General features: G+C 37.8%; 1 protein-coding gene across 2 annotated transcripts; it reads right to left on the bottom strand.

Moving 5' to 3' along the window:
- Nucleotides 1–2,015: 2,015 nt before the first annotated feature.
- On the bottom strand, nt 2,016–17,426 carry LOC137104541 (ATP-binding cassette sub-family D member 3-like). Of its 2 annotated transcripts, none has more exons than XM_067485870.1 (23): nt 17,192–17,426; nt 15,576–15,612; nt 15,372–15,470; nt 13,686–13,774; nt 12,938–13,007; nt 10,974–11,071; nt 10,323–10,446; nt 9,800–9,856; nt 9,347–9,489; nt 9,182–9,251; nt 8,848–8,917; nt 8,517–8,614; nt 6,738–6,829; nt 6,176–6,267; nt 6,000–6,072; nt 5,847–5,910; nt 5,613–5,690; nt 5,426–5,491; nt 5,059–5,148; nt 4,845–4,964; nt 4,468–4,572; nt 4,210–4,266; nt 2,016–3,955 (listed from the first exon to the last, which is right to left on the bottom strand). In XM_067485870.1, the coding sequence occupies exons 1-23, from the start codon at nt 17,299–17,301 to the stop codon at nt 3,878–3,880; spliced, it is 1,980 nt and encodes a 659-aa protein (XP_067341971.1). In that variant the 5' UTR covers nt 17,302–17,426; the 3' UTR covers nt 2,016–3,877. The 2 variants fall into 2 exon arrangements, with proteins under 2 accessions (XP_067341971.1, XP_067341970.1); XM_067485869.1 differs by lacking the exon at nt 12,938–13,007 and adding an exon at nt 12,088–12,157.
- Nucleotides 17,427–18,417: the final 991 nt, after the last annotated feature.

The following is an 18,417-nucleotide window of genomic DNA, read 5'->3' as shown; positions in this document are numbered from 1 at the left end:
TTTGGGTGTTTTTACACAAATTTATAACTTGTAGCGTGTTGAATGTGGGCAGACAGCATGTCATCGTCTGAAGTTGAAGAAGGACCAGTGTAAATATAATGAAGCTGACATGTTGAAGCTCCTTCATGCCATCCCATACCCAGGCTGGTAATGATGCATGTACAGCACCCTCTGCCCACACGCATTTTGACTTCAGTAAACTCATGGCTGTCCATTAGCACCACTCACTGGTCAAACTGTACATTTGAACCCCCACAGGAAAAGTAAAAAATGTTCAGCATATATTCATATATCACACTTGATCACACACAACTTGAACTCTAGTTAGAGCCAACATGGACTTTTACACTTTTTATATTTGTTCTTCAATGACTATTTTTAAAAAAATTTAAACTCTGGCTCATGGTCAATGACATGTAGGTTGCACTGTCACACAAAGATGACTTTGAACATTCTGTGTAAAGCTGACAGCAGTGGCACAAAGTGCACACTTATTGTAATTTCTTTATCTGACCCTCACTAAATGTTAAGAGTCCAGAGCCAGAGGAGTAAGAACATAATCTACCTTTGTGTAAAATCCAGATTTATGCAGACAGTTTTAAACGGAAAGGCATATTTTTTAAAATGATATTTTTTCCACAATCTTCCATGTATTTTAACTAATGATTTAAACTATCAGTCAGAAACTTGAATCACAAACGTCTAGAATTTATTAATTGTTATCAACCATTAAATCATATTTATTCTTTGCAAACTTTTTACCTTAAGACTTGGTGAATTTGGAAGAATTAAAAGGGGAGGAAGTGGGGAAAACATTGGCAGAGTAATGAAGTAACTTTCTTCTTTCAAATAACTGCGTTACACTTTTTTCTCTATAAGCCTCAAAGTGAGGGGGGACCTTCTAATCCCTAAATTACCACCAATATAAAGCCAAGCATTGACTGGTGGGAAACTGAAAAAAGGACTTTTCTAACTTCCTCTGGTAGCCACATGTTTAGGGCTACAAGCATATACAGTGAACGGTCAGCAAAACACCTACTGACTACTTAGTTTCAGTTTTTTTGGGGGGAACCCATGTTTGAGAGGTGTTTAGAGCATGATCTCTAACTCAGGAGTCTCTAAGCTCTTCAGATTACTGTGATCATAACTGCCATCTCACTTCAAATGTTCGCACATGTATTTTTTTTTTTTTTTGAAGAATGTGCTGGAGTTTATCCATTTATTAGTGACGGGTTTAACAATACTGAAGCATCGGTGCGTGTATGAAGCACAATGAGCGCAACCGCGTATCGATGTGTGTATCGCTTTAAGAAAAATGACGTCACAGATACAGCTGATGTGTTGTAAGGAAGTGAAGCGCAAAGTTTCACTGTATTCGTGCTGAAAGTAGGAGAGGAGACTTTGTTTAGTGCTATTTGTATTCGTTTTTCTTTATCATCATCCACTTATATTTATAAAACCATCGAGAGAAAAGCAAATTTTCCAATGTCACAAATAATGTAAATGTTTTCTTTTCCTGCTTTGACTTTTGCTGTTTTCATTCGAGTTAATGATGTTCAAATTCAATTTCAAATTTCTTTAGGACTCATGTAATTTGTTCTACATAGATTAACGTTTAATTTTATTTGCAGGTAAAATGTGGGCTCTGCTCCACAGATCTTACATAAAAAAAGGAGCACTTCATCAATGCACCTTTACAAACTTGCTTTAAAAAGATTCATCCACTCCTGCCTCATCTCGTACTTTGTGTTTTTTCCACGAGGTGAACTGGTCTCAGTGACAAAAAAGAAGGTCCTTCATGCCAGCTGATCACAGCCGGCAGTGCACCTTAGGCTTTTTAAATTTCATCCAGGAATAGTGCAATATAACACCTTGGTAGCAGCTAGTAACACTTAGTGAAGCTTTTACAGCACACAGCAATGCCATTGGATTGCATTGTCCGGTCGACTCACCCATCATCTCAAACACACATACGTGTTGGTGACACACAAGGAAAAAAAAAAAAAGCCTCTTAATGAAAATTCATTACTTAGTTTATTATTTAATGCATAGTGAGATCATAACAACGATTAATATTTATTTAAAAACAAGTATAGCTGAAGCTCCTTCTTTACATTTCAAAATATTTTACACTAGAGTGACATTAGGTAATGGTAGAAGGGCTGAGGGAAGCATCTTGTCTGCACATTCATGGCTCTACTCAGAGATGCCATCATTACACTTTAGACCGAGTCCACAGTTTCTTAAGAGTAGAAAAAGTAAAATTTGTTCTTAACTTAATCATCCAGTGATCAGAATAACTTTCAGAAAAAGAAGAGTCCTTAATAAGATTAAGAAAAAACAGCCAATTACATTTCACTGTGTTCTTGTTTCCCTACTAACAGCCTTATTGTTAAAGAAACTACAGCCCCACCTGACATGCAATTTATAAAAACAGTACAGGAAAGAATTTGTAATGGTTGCAGAAAAAAAAAAAACTGAAATAAAATGCTGAAATAAAATATAAACACTGAAGTAAACTGTCTTTAATATTTGCAGCTTAGAGTCAGAGAGCTGCAAAATGCATCAATGCATTTTCACAAAGCTCATTTAAGGGTGGTTCTGGAACAGACAGCTGCCCTTTGACTGCCCATGCTGTATCTACTGTGGAACAACTGGATGAAAACATTTAACCTTCCTTCTTTTTGTATGCAGCAGTCAGCACTCTCATCAAAGTCTGATCAAGTGTCTAGTGTCTATGAAAGGTGACCTTTGTGAGATGTCCCCTCCTAACAATTGCCTTAATTGTACAGACATCTCTCAAATGTGCTGATTTTTTTTCCAAACTGTCAATTTTCGACAAATCCTCAAGTCCGCAGCACCCTGACAGCTTAAACGGATGCAGGACTGTAAGAATACCAATTAGACATGATGGTACTAACATTTTAGGCTTTGAGACAGTCATACAACATTCTGTCACTAATGCCAGAGGTCTGTGTCCCTAAAGCAGTACTTTTCTGTAGGTCCAGCATAAGTGTCAACATTGACAACAAACCTGAACAACAGCACTTTAGTTCCTGAGAAGAAAACAAATCCTGTACTAGGGTTTACTGAAACAAATGGACAAGTGATGGTTCCACTGAGCACTGTTTGTCCTCTTCCCACAGAAGCAGGCAACTGCTGTCACAGTGATTTTCTGTCTATTACGTGATCACAGCTTAACCTTTACACCATCTTAAGAAAAAAAAAATAAATTGTTGAGATTATGTCTCCCTTTCAATTTAAGGCCAGATTTACCAACACCTCACTTTAAATGGTTTCTGGTTATTCAAAACTTGCTTTCTGTATATAACATGCTTTCCACATCTCATCATCGCAGGATAATTGTTTCCTTACTTTTATCATCATTTGAGAACACACTTATGCCCACATGACATTTTTTTACAACCACTTATCCTTAGTTATATTGTGACAGAGGTTAAAAAAAAATATATATATAAAAAAAAAAAGCAAAAATAACAAGATAGCAGGCTAGAAAATAATTTTTTGCCTGGGCTATCATTGATCAGAACTTACAAGGACCACCGCTTAGTTAGTGTGCACCTTGTGTACGCAGTTCAGTGTTAATCTGTGCAGGACATGATGACAGACTACCGTTACTGTTGTATGGTCACATGTACAGAGTTAATTAAAACAGTATAGGATGTTTCTACCTTCAACAAATTCATGTTTAGACAGAACTAAAGTGGTGCTTTAAATAACAAAAACGTGGCTTACAAAGAGTTACGAATGATTAAAAACATTTTCTAGTTTCAGCTTTAATGTCTGTCTAGAGTGCAAAGAATTAATGGACTGGCTTTTTCAGAGCAGTGCATTTGTGGCCAACATCAGCAGTCAGTTATGAGCCAAACTCTACAGTTTCCTCTGTGATGGGCTTGAACTCGTAGTTTCCCCTCCCATCCATGTGGAGATAATACTGACAGAGATGCAACCATGAAAGATCCAAAGTCAGTTAAAACAAATACAAGCTGGATGAAAGGATATTATTCATGTGCAAATCATATCTGAGATGTTGCCTGATTTATAAAAGTAGAATAAAATTAAGTCTAATTTCACCAATTTGTCAAAGATTTACTACAAAGATTCAGAGTTTCAATAGTCATTTTCATTAGATAAAACCAAATTTGACAGTAATCTTATTTAAAGCATGAATGCTAGATCAGTCCTTACCTTGTGGTGTTTCCATAGAGACTTCCTGTGGGAGACTGTGAACAAAGTGATGCCCACCTGTGAATCAAAGACAACACAGTTGGTAGTGGACTCCGTACCACATCAACCAGGTACAAACCTTCAATAAAACTACTACTGAATCACTGCAACATCAGTCAGTCATTACTGTATCGATCCTGACATGCTGCATTACGAACGGTGACTAGTGTAAAAAGAGGCTGCCTCCACACGTGTCTATGAGGTGTTGTTGTGTCCTACCTTCCTGCAGTGGCTGTAGATGTAATCCTCTACATCCACACTCACTGCACTGGTGCACTCATCCAGAATAGCAAACTGCGGCTTGTGGTAGAAGAGTCTGGCCATCTACAGAGGTACACAGGAACATTCACAATCTCAATCTACAAAATAATCTGCATCATAGATTTTCAAACAGAAAAAGGGAACGTGCTACAAATAAAGCCTGACAATAATCTTTAGTGCTGACAGTTCAAGGAGCCCACAGAACTTAATTTTAAAATTAAACTATATAAATAGGATGATATGCCACACTTCAAAGGGCCCTTTGTAGTAGCATATGTAGCATCATCTACCATTGGTTACCATCACCAGAGGAAAATGAGTAAAGGATTACTTACAGCCATCCTCTGCTTCTCTCCTCCACTGAGGATGTCCATCCAGTCCTGGACTACATCCCAGCTGCCCTCTCTATCCAGGATGTGACCCAACTGAACGTTGTCCAGGTACTCCTTCAGCACCTGGACACACACGTGTCATAAAGGGTGCAATTAGAAACACATGCACACAGTGAAGGTAGAAGTGGGTCATGCGTGGAAGTGCGATGGGCCTCACCTGATCAGAGATGCCCTTTTTCTTCTGTTCTTGGTGGGTGTCAGGATAAATGACTTGGTCCCTTAGAGAGCCCAGAGTCATGTAGGGTCTCTGGAGAAACAACAACAGACCACCAAACTGAAACTTCTCCAATCTTATCTTAGTTTTCTTAGTAGTAGTTTTCAAATCCTGGTCGCATTCACACAGTTACACACTGACTCTTCACAGACTTGATGGTAACATGTTAGAAACAACTATTATCAATGTCACAACTCTAACTCAGTGCATTATTATTATCCTACTCTTAAACACATAAACAAATCCAGGATCTGTGTATGAAATGTGCTTTATCCAATTGTGGAAAACAAATCCTAGACAGGATTTTTACCTGTGGAACATAGAAGAGCTTCCCTCTCTCAGGTTTTGTGAGTTGACCTCCAAACAAAGGCCACAGCTAGGGAAAAAAAATAAAGTACGATAGCTTTATAAAAAACCCAACAATATATTTTGTGACAGAGCAAAGTGATAAACATTTTTTTTTATAGTTAGCCACCATTATCAGGAAGGTTTCTCACCTCTCCAAGTACTCTGAACAGAGAGCTCTTTCCACAGCCGTTTGGTCCACACACAAGCACATTGGTGCCAGACCTCACCTTCAGAGGACATAGAAACAATAACATGCTGGAATACAATGGTTCTGAGAAACAATTCTGTGCTCTGTGTAATAAAAAAAACTAAACCAAAATTAATTAAAATGTTTTGAATATCCATCCAGTTTTGAGATGGTAATGAAAGGTGAGGGCTTTTACTTCAAATGTGAGGTCTCTGATCAGGATGTCTCCATTGGGTGTTGCTAGTGGGGTATGTTCAAATCTGCAAAGTAAAAAACAACAACAACACTTTAAAGCTCATGAAAATAAGAGAAAAACCTAAAAATGCTGAGGCGTAAACAAGAGACCTACTTGATGAGGTTATCTTTGTTGATAATTTGACCACTTCCGGGCACCAGGGTGAAATTCTCTGCAGTGTCCGATTCTGAATTGAATAGAGAATTCAACCATTAAGATAAAGCTCCAGTTATCAGAGCCGGGCACCTTTTCCTTTGACAGATTATGGTACAATTAGGAGTCGTGTGTACCCTTCTCCTGCTGGGAGACCATGGTGCGTTCGTATTTGCCAGCATTCAGCTCTTTGAGGACTTTCATCAGTTCAGTGATACGAGCAGTGAATCTGTGGGTACGCAGACATGAAACTAAGTCAGAAACTGGAACAGACTGCATTATCTCTCATTTATATAAGTTGAGGTTTAAATTTAAAAAGTGCCCACAGGATTAAGAGCCTTGAATTACTAAGATACTAACCAAGGTGCTAATTTGTAACATTTACGAACTACTGACTGTGTTGCTGGGAGTTAAGACCGAATGAAAAAGCTTTTTTTGAAAAGAAATCCATCAAATCAGCTGAGGTATAAAGAGTATCACTTGTGGCAAATGGAGGGGAACCATATCAGTCTACTATAAAGTAACTGTAAAGTAATTGAGCAGCACAAGCCTGGATGTAAAATAAAGTTCATTATAATTGGTTACTTCAGTTTAACATAGAATACCACCAGGATAATAACCTGCTCAGGCCTAACAGAGCAAAGATGAAATGTGATTTAAAAATCACTTTTTATACACGTTCTTGGTACTAGTCCTCACCCTGAGAGGCGGGTCATCTCTCGACCAGCCAGTACAATCCTGCCTAACGCCTGGGACATTCTCAGGAGCATCCTTCCACTCTGGTAATAGTCCTACAGGCCAAACAGATCACATCACATCAGTTAAATTGTTTAAGTATTTTCAAAGCAAGTTTTACTAGTTTTTTACAGCACTAGTAGTATTTCTTAATTTTAACTGTCATAAAAAAAGAGAAAAAAAGACAATTATTATTGTCAAGACGAAACAGTTTAGCTTAAACAGCTGTTATTCAGGATTCTACTGTATACATTTTAATTCATGTCAATACAGTGAGAAACCTTCCTTATGAAGCTTACAAGTTAAAAATGTGTTATACAATATACACACAAAAAGTATTGGCACAGTGAGGCCAATTCCTTTATTTTTGCTGTGAACTGAAAACATTTGGGTTTGACATCAAATAATCAATATGAGACAAGAGATCAACATCTCAGCATTTATTTCCAGGTATTTACACTGACATTGCCAAACCTTGCATTCTTCTTTTGTGATGCTTTTCCAGGCTTTATCTGCAGTCTCTTTCAGTATTTGTTTGTTTTGGGGGGTTACTCCATCCAGTCTCCTCCATAGCAGGTAAAACACATGCCCTATAGGGTTTCGGTCTGAAGATTGACTTGGCCAGTCTAAAACTTTCCACCCCTTGGCCCTATTGAACTCCTTTGTTGTTTAGGCAGTGTGTTGTGTGTCATTATCTTTCTGCACGATGAAGTGTCTCCCAATCAGTTTTTATTGACATCTTTGTGAAGTGTTTTTCTAGACTTCTGAGTTCATTTTGCTGCTGCCATCATGTGTTAAATCATCAATGAAGATTATTGAGCCAGTCCAAAAGGAGCCATGCAGCCCAGTCCATGACATTACCTCCATTGTGTCACAGAAGAGCTTGGATGTTTGCTATCATGAGCAAACTTTCTCCAAACTTTAGCCTTTCCATCACTTTGGTTAATCTTTGTCTCATCAGTCCATTAAACTTCGTGCCAGAATTTTGAGGCTCATTTCTGTACTTTTTGGCAAATTCCAGCCTGGCCTTCCTATTCTTCTTGTTAATAAGTGGTTTGCTTCTTCTGGTGATACTTTTACTCCTCCCCTCTAAGAGGTTGTTGCTGATGTCACTAACACTTGTTTTAGGGTCTTTATTTACAGCTCTCACAATGTTTCTGTTGTCAACTGCTGTTGTTTTCGTTGGTCTACCTGATGGACATCTGTTACTTAGTACACCAGGGGTTTGTTTCTTCTTCAGGACATTCCAAATGGTTTTACTGGCTATGGCCAATGTTTGTGCAATGGCTCTGAATGATTTTCCATCTTCACAATTGCTTGTTTGTCACCCATAGACAGTTATCTGGTATTTATGTTAGTTACACCTCTTAACTATAAATACAGTCTTCTGAACAGAATCTGAAACTGAGCCTATAGAAATTCAGTGCCATTTATTGTTTGAATAATCAATGTCCTAGGACACACCTCTGCAACAAAACACACCAGTCGCCAATACTTTTGCTCACATGACAAACGGGTGGGTTCAAAGAAAAGGTGCTTCTATGATCTTTTAAGTTGTGTATCAGATCCAGATGCATATGCATGAATGACTGCATACAAAGGGCACAAGATGTGTTTACATTTTTTAAAATTAAAAATGTAATTCCACGCCAAGACCCATGCAACGATGTAATCTACAGTAGTTTACTTAGGCTAGACTACAGTTCTGTGTGTGTGTGTGTGTGTGTGTTTTTTTTCTCTGACCTCCAGCAGCTCTGAGTGTGTGCTCTGCAGATGTCTGGGGTGGGACAAATTTAGGAAAGGCCGGCTAACCACCAAGTAGCCCACCACAGTGGCGATATCTGCAAAGAGACAGCATGTAAACAAAAAAGAGCAGGGAGCTTTTTTTATTGATGTTATTTGTTGTTGCTACGAGGCCTTTTTTTTAATGCTAGGATCCTGCATCAATGCTGGCATAAGACAATACTAAACAACTCTGTGAAATTCAAAAAAATGTACTTTACGTGCAGCCATCCAAATCAATAAATATCAGGTATATGGCCTAAGCATTAAAGTAAGAAACCTATCTACTTACACTTGGCAATTATGCTGTCCACAAATCCCATGGAGAAGCGAAAGAAGATGAAGTTATGCAAGTGATCCACCTGGAAGATAAAATAAATACCTTCACAATCTGATAATGATTGTAATGAGGACTTACACAAAACTATGTTATCCTGTTGAAGGAACTTGGGCAATTTTCCAAGTGTATGTCTGCCAACTAAATCGTTTTAGTTGATAGACACATCAGATACATTTTATAAAGATTAAAATGCATCTGATGTTTCTCCATACAAAACACTGCCTTGTCTTTCCTTACATAGCAGGTGAACTAAAAACATTGTTTTCAGAAATACTGCTAAACTCACTAGTTTCTTGAATATGGCATGTATCGTCTGTTTTTCCCTTGTGTTTCCATTGTAGAAGGCAATCTCCTCACTAAGGAGAAAGAAACAAAAACCCATGTATAATAGGAGAAGAGTATATACCTTAATAGAATTTGAGGAGCTGCTCAAGTGTTTACTGATGTTTACCTGTTGGTAATGAGGCGAGAGTTGATATAACGGTACTCTCCCTCATAGCGCTGCTCGGTCACTGTCATCTTGCCAATGGGCCTCCTCAGTCTGGTCAGAAACAGACCAGAGATCAGAAGGTAGGCCATCATGATGGCTGGGCCCTAAGTAAGCAGGAAGAGGCGAAAACACTGAAGTCACTTTCTGAAACTCAGACTGTAGAATGAGTGTGATAAAGACCATGATTTCATAAAACACAAAGAGAGAGTGGTTTGCTCAAACTTAAGATCATCTGATGGGAGAGACAAGTGAAAATATTACGCAATGTATTTTGCATTTTACTAGAAAGGAGCCTGTGGAAAATGTATGTGTGGTTACTTTTAAGGTAGGTATGCATGTATAGTGTATCTACTTGTTGTATTTGTATGTATGTATAATCGCCTGAAGAAAACATGCTGAAACTAAGCTACTTACCTGAGCACCAATTGCAGTGGTCAGCTTGAAGATGTACAGTCCGATGTCCAACAAAGGCTGCAAGACACACAATACAGACTATTGATAAATCATATCTTAAACAAATCTCATATTATTTGGTGTAGATTTGTAGTAAGATTTAATATAGCTAGTTTCTAGCAAAAGGCCATTTAAAGGTAATATCAGTGGAAAGGGGAAGAATATCATGTAGCAATTATAGCAAATTACAACTCTGACATCAAGATGATGTGTTAAGTATACTCCTCATTTAGGAAAATCTGGTTCCAGATTTAGGGTTTGTATAGCAGGCCTGGTACTTTGTGGCAAAGTCAGAAGTGCAAGCAACATTTGAAGATGCCATATGTGATGCATGAAGTGTGTGTCACACATAAATGCCCAACACACAGTGTTTCTTGACAGAAAGCTGCACACACTCCTAATAATCCTGAATTGTGTATTTGTTCTGTGTGATGGCGCATTGTATGATGTTATTCATCTGACAGTTTGACAGCCAGTTTGATACCTTGCTGAGGTTGGAGTAAAGGTCTACCACACTGTTGCAGAATTTCTCCACATCCTGTGTTAGTAACTGGTCAGCATTGGCTATCCGGTTGTCCAGGTTTCCCATTTTGTAATAAGTGAAACCTCTGAAAAATATGAGCACAAGGTGAAGAATTAAGCAAACAAGGAAACGCACATCCACAGGACCAGAGAATCTCCAGGTGTGAGTCACACGATCACAACAGGCAGAAAACATCTGCTCAAGTTTACAGTTAAAGTTTCCACCCTCAGATTGTCTGCTTGATCTTTCTTTTCCCGAGCCACACAATATGAAACAGCCAGGTTTGACCCTTGAGTTGAAACTTCATTACAGTTTAACCTTGTTATTTATAAAGAACTTCATTATACTTTTGACTTGTGGCTAACTTTTTGTTTAATCATTGTGGTTTGGTGTATTATCACACAGGTCACCACAGTTATGTGCTAAAAAGCTTATAGGGTGCAAAACAATGTTCATGTAAGACTTAAAAAAATGTATCCTTAAACATCTTTAACATCTGACCCTTCATATTTACAAAATGACTGAATTACAGGAGTCCTCTCTGAAGACCTCTCTTAATGGTCGACATGGTACCATCTAAAATATGCCATATTATTACGCTGTAGTACTTACTCCAGGTACTGGTCATACAGGCTCTTTGTGAGCCTCTCTCGGAACCTCAGCTTCAGCTCATTTAGGCCCAGCTTCAGGAAGTTGTTTACCAAAGCTATCTGAAATGACCCAGTCACACAGAACATAAATGTATCCATCTCTCACTTGTGACCACATTGATTCAGTAAGACTGTACAAGTGAAAGAATTTCAGAATATTTAAAATATTGCTCTTTGTTTAGATTGTTTTTCAATTAGAAGCAGAGGATAGGGAAGGAAGACAACATGAGCAAGCAGGATAGTTAGGATGATTTTTTACAAGAGCAAATTAAACTCACAACTTTAAGCATGATGCTGGAGATAATCTATGTCACCGTCAAGAAAAAAACAATGAGACTCTAACCTACTAAATGTGTGTATCCAAAGCCTGATTTAGCTTATTTATGATGCCTTTAAAAGTGGGCAGCCTAACTTGCTTTATGTTCTTGAAGCCATTTCTCCCTTCATCTTGAAGGCTTCTTCAGTTCTAACTCACTGGTCCCAATGTTTCTCAAGAAGTGTCCCTTATCCTTCAGGTGGAAGATGGATGACTGAGTCGATCAATTTTAATGACGAAGATATGTGGGACTCTCATCAGTCAGTAAGAACTGAAGACACCTTTCAATTGAGGTGAAATATCTTCAGAAACAAGCAAGATCAACTGCATTTAAAAATGGCATCAAACAGGCAGGTTTGAGTGAGTTATTGAGTTATTTTTAAAAGGATTTCTTAACAATTTGAAAATATAGATTATCTCCAGCAGTGTAAAACTAAGTAACAGACTACATGTGTTTGCTCAAAAGAAAGATCATGCATGATGTAGTGTTTTTAAGTGCATAAAATGATTCACTTAATAAAAAGACCCTCCCCTTTCCAGGAAATTTGGAATGATATAGCAGAATACATGAATGTTGGTGTTATTCATATCAGGTCTCCTCTGTACACCGTTCAGAAAATGTAACTGACCAAAATTATGTGCACGACTGTAAAAGTAAATGACTGAATTACAGTACTACAGCATGATGTATAGCATCCAGAGCAATTAACATCACACTTAAAAACAAAAATAAAAAAAAAGTTTAAGAAAACACACTTACAATTGGCATGAATTTGATAAAGCTGAACAAGAAGGTCTTGAAATCTTTTGTAGAGCGACCAATAATTGCACTGCAAACCACAACATGCACAAAGATAAGCCAACATTGCCAACAGGTTCACTATGACAAATGCTGAAGCTGATCATTGTCAATATCTTTTCCTGTGAAGCTACTGCAGTTTTGCTGAACAGCTAAAAACAACATTTCTGTTTTATGTTGCAGAATAGTGTGAATTATTTTACTGATATCAGATAGTAACAGTGGAGTCCTGACATAGCTGTACACAGGAATACCACTCAATGTATCAACTTCTTTCATTTTTTAAAACAAATGCCTGTAACATTTCAAATAATATGTTTAAGAAATATATGTTTTTTTTATTTTGAGCTGTAATGATTCCATGTAGGCTGTAACATGATGAATCTAGACACTCACCTACAAATTTGGCTTTAAAACTAAAGTAAAAAAACAAAACAAAAAACAAAACACTATTACTATTATTATTAAAAACTATTCAGAGCAGTGAAAATTTAAATTAAAAGTGATTCCTGAAATAGGTTGCTCACTACCACTATAATTGTTAAGGACATCATTTTCAGTTAAAAAAAAGAAACCAAAAATACATTGAATGGAATTCTATGTGAAACTGTTTCCCCGTTAATGAATACCAACACTATTAAATCTACCACCTGATAAACCCCAAATGCCAGTGTTAAGGCTTGGAAGGAAACATAGACCTCAGATAGCGTGAGGGATGGGAAAGCACAACAAGTCTACAAAGCAAAACCACGGTGTTAGTGGTTTAAGCTTGCTTTTTCACATCTAGGAGAACCATGTGTTGAACAGTTACCCCTGGTATGACTGATATGTAGGAATAAAAGTGCTTCTTGAACAGAGTGTTGTCTCTGCTTATAATACCGCTGTGGAAAATCAAAAAAAGTGATAAGTTTCTGCAGTGAATGAAAAATCAATGCACAGTGGGACATCCCACCCAACAGCAAATAGTGTAACATGTCTGTTTCAGCTGTATAAAGTCTGACTGCCATAAAACCTACACAAGGAGATATTTAAGATGAAAGGGTTATACAGTTACACTAGCTTCACTTTTACAGCAATTTTACAGTATATGTGTGGAAGGATGTTATTCGCTGTTTTTCCCCAAAGTGGCTGACATAAAGTCAGTTTGCGCCTAAGTAAAAGAATAATAATGTCATTATTACAGTAATTAATAATGTGATAAGTTATCATTGTACAGAATATATGTTATCACAAACACAACCACTGTTTTTGTTTAATTTGTTTGTTTTGGGGTGACTTCATATGTTAAAAATCAAATAGAATGTTTTATTTTGAATACCATGTGCTTGTGTAATGAGGCAAAAAAAATTTAAGAAAACATATCCATTTCCTATCAATCTTAGATTGCACTGTGCTACACCCAATTCTTCTTGTTAATTAGTTGTAGATTTATTTCATTGGGACATAAAGGAGTGTTCTCAACTCAGCTACATTGTTACAACATAAAATCCTCAATATAAGTTCCTGAGGTCATGATTTAGAACATCTTTATTTTAAACCTTATTTAAAAGTAATCTAACCTTTCAATCATGGTGCCATTCTGGATCATCCATACATCACAGTAGGTCCTGGCCACCAACATGGCGGCAATAAGGATAAGGCAGCCAGTCTAAGGTGAAGACACGAACAATAGTTAGTAGAACCTTTAAAAACACCGCAGATCATAAACCCTTTTATCACCCCCAACCTTGACTCTGCTCATATCTGCTGAGCTAAATGGATAAGACTAAATGGGCCCCAGAGGAGTCATGTGGCTGTGACCTTGTTTTATGAAGCTGATGTATCTGTGTCAAAGGGCTCTTCGGTCTGCGCAGCTGGTCACCGTGACATTCGGAATAAAAACCTTAGCTGGTCAAATGTGCAAACTACAACTGGTCAGTTTTTCGTTGAAGCTAGTAACACATTATCCAAACCATCTGAATTGACTTACAATGTTTCCCAGGGATCAATACATTTTAACTTGTATATGTTACTGCTATGTGGGGTCATCAGGAGACATGGCATCTCCTTCCATAGCTATGACCTCGTATTTTAGTGTCCGAACGTCACTGAATGTCTTCCGCTCAACCATGACTAAACTGAGATTTCTGTTATTGGTTTAAAGACTCAGAGACACAAATTGGCCACAAAATTAAATTCTCTCGGACTGATACCAAATTAACAGGCCAGAACCCTTTGACTAAGAATTAAATTTTAAGCATCATGTGGATTTTGTCATTAAATGTTTTTTTTTTTATTCAAATCAAAAACACTGCTAAAGTGTAGCTATTTCTCTCTCTAAGCAACAGTGAGACTAATACATAGTTTTCTATCCAGAAGACTTGAATACTTTAATAACCTTCTTTGTACTAACTAAATACATCATAAACCAGAAGTCTGCGGTGTGAGTCTTGGTGAGCACCAGAAGGAAAGAACACATTACACCCGTTTTAAAGTTCTGACACTGGCTGCCTGGCAGCTTCTGCATTGGGTTTAAAAGTCTTTTAGCAGCCCATGCTCTTAGATCCTAGGGAGTCTTTTAGATGTTCCAAACTGCAGGAAAAAACTTTTGGGGAGGCACCTTTTAGTGTCAGTCGCCAGTCTCCCCCAGGATCCCAGAAAAACAGTGTGTTGATGTTTTTACATGCAAACTTAAAATCCACCTGTTGAACCTGGCTTTTTAAAAAAAAAAAAAAAAAAAGAAGTTTTTTTTAATATATTTATTTTTAGTCTTATATTTATTGGTATTAGTCTTATAGTCTCACACCATTTTATCTTATTGACCTTGTTTGTTGTGTCTTGTAAAATTAATTATCAAATCTCTTTATTTGTTTAAAAATATTCTTCTTTCTCTGAATTTGTATCACTGGCAGTTTTTATCTTTTGTTGTCCCTGTTTGGTATGTGTTCTCAGTAACTCTCCAGTCTCTTGTAAACCCCTTTGAATTGCATTAACCTGTATAAATGGTGCTATTTAAATACATTTTGATTTGATTAATACTACAGTAAAAAGCAAAAGACAAATATTTATTTAATGAAAACGGATATATTTCATGCCCCTGAATGAAAATGTCCTATGAATAAGCTAATACTATTTATTACTAATTTTACCTACTTGACATAAGATGTTTATAAAGACCTTCATTTATGTGAGTCGGGGGTTTCCACATTTTCCGCACAGGAGTGAAAATATTAGCATATCAGCATATCAGCAGTTCAGTGGCATACCTCCATGCAGAAAACTCGAGGTACCATGAGTCGCAGAATCCGGATGATTCTGAGGAAGAAAACCTTGTCCACTGCTGCACGATCTTTCCTGCCATCTTTCTATATGACGAGAAATAACAAAGTGGTTTGCCACTCAGCTAAAGCTAATTAATACAAATGTTTTAATGACAAGCTTTAGACACTGCATCAATAAAACTTCCATACCTCATTGTTAAGCAGTAGATCAGAGCTTCCCTTTGTACTGCAAAGAAAAAACAATAATTGAATGAAACAGATAACTGCCAAATTAAAAGGCAATAGATGTTGTGGAAATTCAAACACCAGATACTCTGTTCCTTCATCCAAGGGTGAGAAAAAGTCCCTCTGATTCTCAGCATTTCACCTTTTAGCCATTAACAAAACAAGTTCAGTATAATTGTGATTAAATCAGTTTCCATATTTATTCCCCACACTCCACTATCAATTACAATAGGTAACAATAGGTAAGCATTACTTTCCCAGTAAATGTTACATAACTGCTCCCTGTGTTATGCTTTAAAATATTTACCAATATATTAAAGGAAAACAGTCTTGGTAGTCACGTTTTTGTTGATCTATACGGCACATATGACCCTAGGGGAAAACCTAATAATTTTAATAATAAATATTTTAAATTATGTTACGTTCATGTAGACATACATGACACAGAATATGCACTGAGTGGCTGTGGTTAGGGGTTTAAATGGGTTGTCCACTAATCACAGGGTCAGTGGCTTGATCTGTAATGGCTGCCTTGCCTAAGTGCCTCAAGCAACTCACATCGTAAACAGTCTGTCTTCTGTGTGTCCAGAATCCCCCATACAATTTATCACTATGAAATACTTTCTCAAAAGTAATAATATTTTACAAATTGCAACTGATTGATTGACACTATTCCACTAACGTACTGGTGGTAGACAGATGCACAGGAAGCATGAGGGCAGGTAAGAATCACCCTACTTTATTTAGTTAGACTACCTGCCCTGCTCAAAACATTTTGAAAATTAACTCCTCCTTTAATTATTGGACTATTAACGAATACTTTGATGTGCTTTGGTAGTTTATTGGCCGTAATGCATTGCCATTTCCTGGCAGCTGAGATGTTTTTTGCCTTTTTTGCTAACTAAGCTGCTAAAAATACAGGGTGAATAAAAGTGACTGCAAGTATTATGTTGTAATGACTCTGTGGAAATAGTGTGTGTTCTTTTGAGAGCCTTGTGCCAATATTATAGATAACTGGTCTCAGGGTCAGGGACATGTGTGCCGCATTCTGCTTCTCCTTTCTCTCTTAAACATACTGTCACAACATTAACAAACAGATTTTATTATTGCTGTATGACCATTTTACATGTATATTGACATGTAACTCCAGGACCCCTGTTTTTAAGGTAACGATAACGTGACGTATTGCTGATGACAGACACACTTTGATCAAGCATTTACAACTGGGTTTGTTCTGATCCAAGCTAAAAACTTCAAATCCATTGACAGCTCTGCCCAGACATTACAATTCTCTTAAGGTATTAACGACTTTGTCAAAATAACGTTAACAGAACTCCCCCAGCAGTGAGTGTACATGCAACAAGCTGTCAAGGTGTTTATCGTTTCTTTTTATGTCACTGTACTGGAAATCGGGGTTGTCATAAAAACCGAAGTCAGCTGCAGGTCACTGTCACCTGTGAGAGCACGGCGCTAGCACATGCTAACTGGCGTAGCATCAACAGTCGTCACAAACTCACCTGAAAACCGAGTTCCCCGCGCTTCAGAGCCCAAGTGAAACTACCACGCTGCTGTCAACGTACCTGTTAAGTCTGTGCGTCCGCCGTCTCTGTTTTAGCAGGTACAGAACCAGCAAAACGCCGCCTGCTATGGACGAGTTTTTCGCTGTCAGATATTTACTGAAAGCCGCCATGTTTGTGATCCAGCGACCCCGGTGTGGTTTGCTCGAGGCAGCTGCAGTTCAGCCAGTCAAACAATAGGTTGGTTCAGAAAACCGAGGCCTGCGCACAAGCGCGCAACCTGACCGGCGATCATTGCACGGCGCACGCCGGTCAATTTCCTGTCTGACGTCATGTCACAGTACGGCATACGTAACACGTGTAGTTTACATCTATTAATGTTTTCAACCATGGTCATAAGGGCAAGACATTATCAATGATGCTGCAATGTAGAGCATATGAACAGCTCCAGGCCTATGTTATGTAATATATGTATTTTACAAAAAGCTAGGTTTACGTGGTGAGCACACCTTGTTGGAACAACTTCCGGATTTATTTCAACAGATCCCTGCAAAAGGCGCGGCTATAAACGTTTAACACGAATTTCTGAGCCTCAAAACCCCGTGAGATGACTCGTTTTGTTATGAAAATTTTAACCACTCGTCTAAATAATATTTTTAAACTCTAGAAGGGCCGTATGATTATTTTATGTCGTCCCTTAAATGTTTGCAGCGCCAACGGGAAGTTTTCTTTTTCTCTTAGGAAGTTTAGGCAGATTTCACACAGCAAGGCGTTATGCTGCCCCCCACAGACAGACCATATCCATTGGCTGGCCTTTTGCTGGGTTGGGGGGTGGTTTACAAGCTCCAGATCAGAGAAAACCGACAAATTATCGGATGTATGCAGTGACCTTAGAAACTGGGTCCTGGGATAAAAGAGAAAAATAAACTCAATCACAGACCAGAACTCTCTCTAAAAGAACACATATAGTATTACTTTACATAGCATGTTATCTAATCCCCCACTTAAAGCGTGACCAGAAATTTTCACCTTGCTATCTGTGGCTTCACTTTAGGGTGTAAATGTACATTAATGCTTTAATAATTCCGTCGGACTTTATCATTAAGTGTTCAGATGACATCATCTGAAAACTAGATTGCCCATGATTACAAACTCCATAGTGTGATCAAAGATAACATACTCTGAACTAAAGGTTTCTCCAAGTAATGTAAGTCTGGAGGCACCTTTCAGCTAAAAGTAAGGAGATATTTTAATTTAGGGAAATCAGAGCAATGTTTTATGACATTCAG

The sequence above is a fragment of the Channa argus genome, chromosome 19 (genome assembly GCF_033026475.1).
Source record: "Channa argus isolate prfri chromosome 19, Channa argus male v1.0, whole genome shotgun sequence".
Classification (NCBI taxonomy): Eukaryota; Metazoa; Chordata; class Actinopteri; order Anabantiformes; family Channidae; genus Channa; species Channa argus.
The sequence above is the reverse complement of the archived record's forward strand: the minus strand, read 5'-3'. Positions and strand labels throughout refer to the sequence as shown.

What these genes read in the sequence shown, in the direction of transcription:
- LOC137104541 (XM_067485870.1), bottom strand. Translation starts at nt 17,301, where the DNA reads ATGGCGGCTTTCAGTAAATATCTGACAGCGAAAAACTCGTCCATAGCA. An exon ending in GGACAGCATAATTGCCAAGT is followed by an intron (nt 8,615 to 8,847) that starts GTAAGTAGATAG and finishes GTCTCTTTGCAG; the next exon opens with ATATCGCCACTGTGGTGGGC. An exon ending in AGCTCTTCTATGTTCCACAG is followed by an intron (nt 5,149 to 5,425) that starts GTAAAAATCCTG and finishes TTGTTTCTCCAG; the next exon opens with AGACCCTACATGACTCTGGG.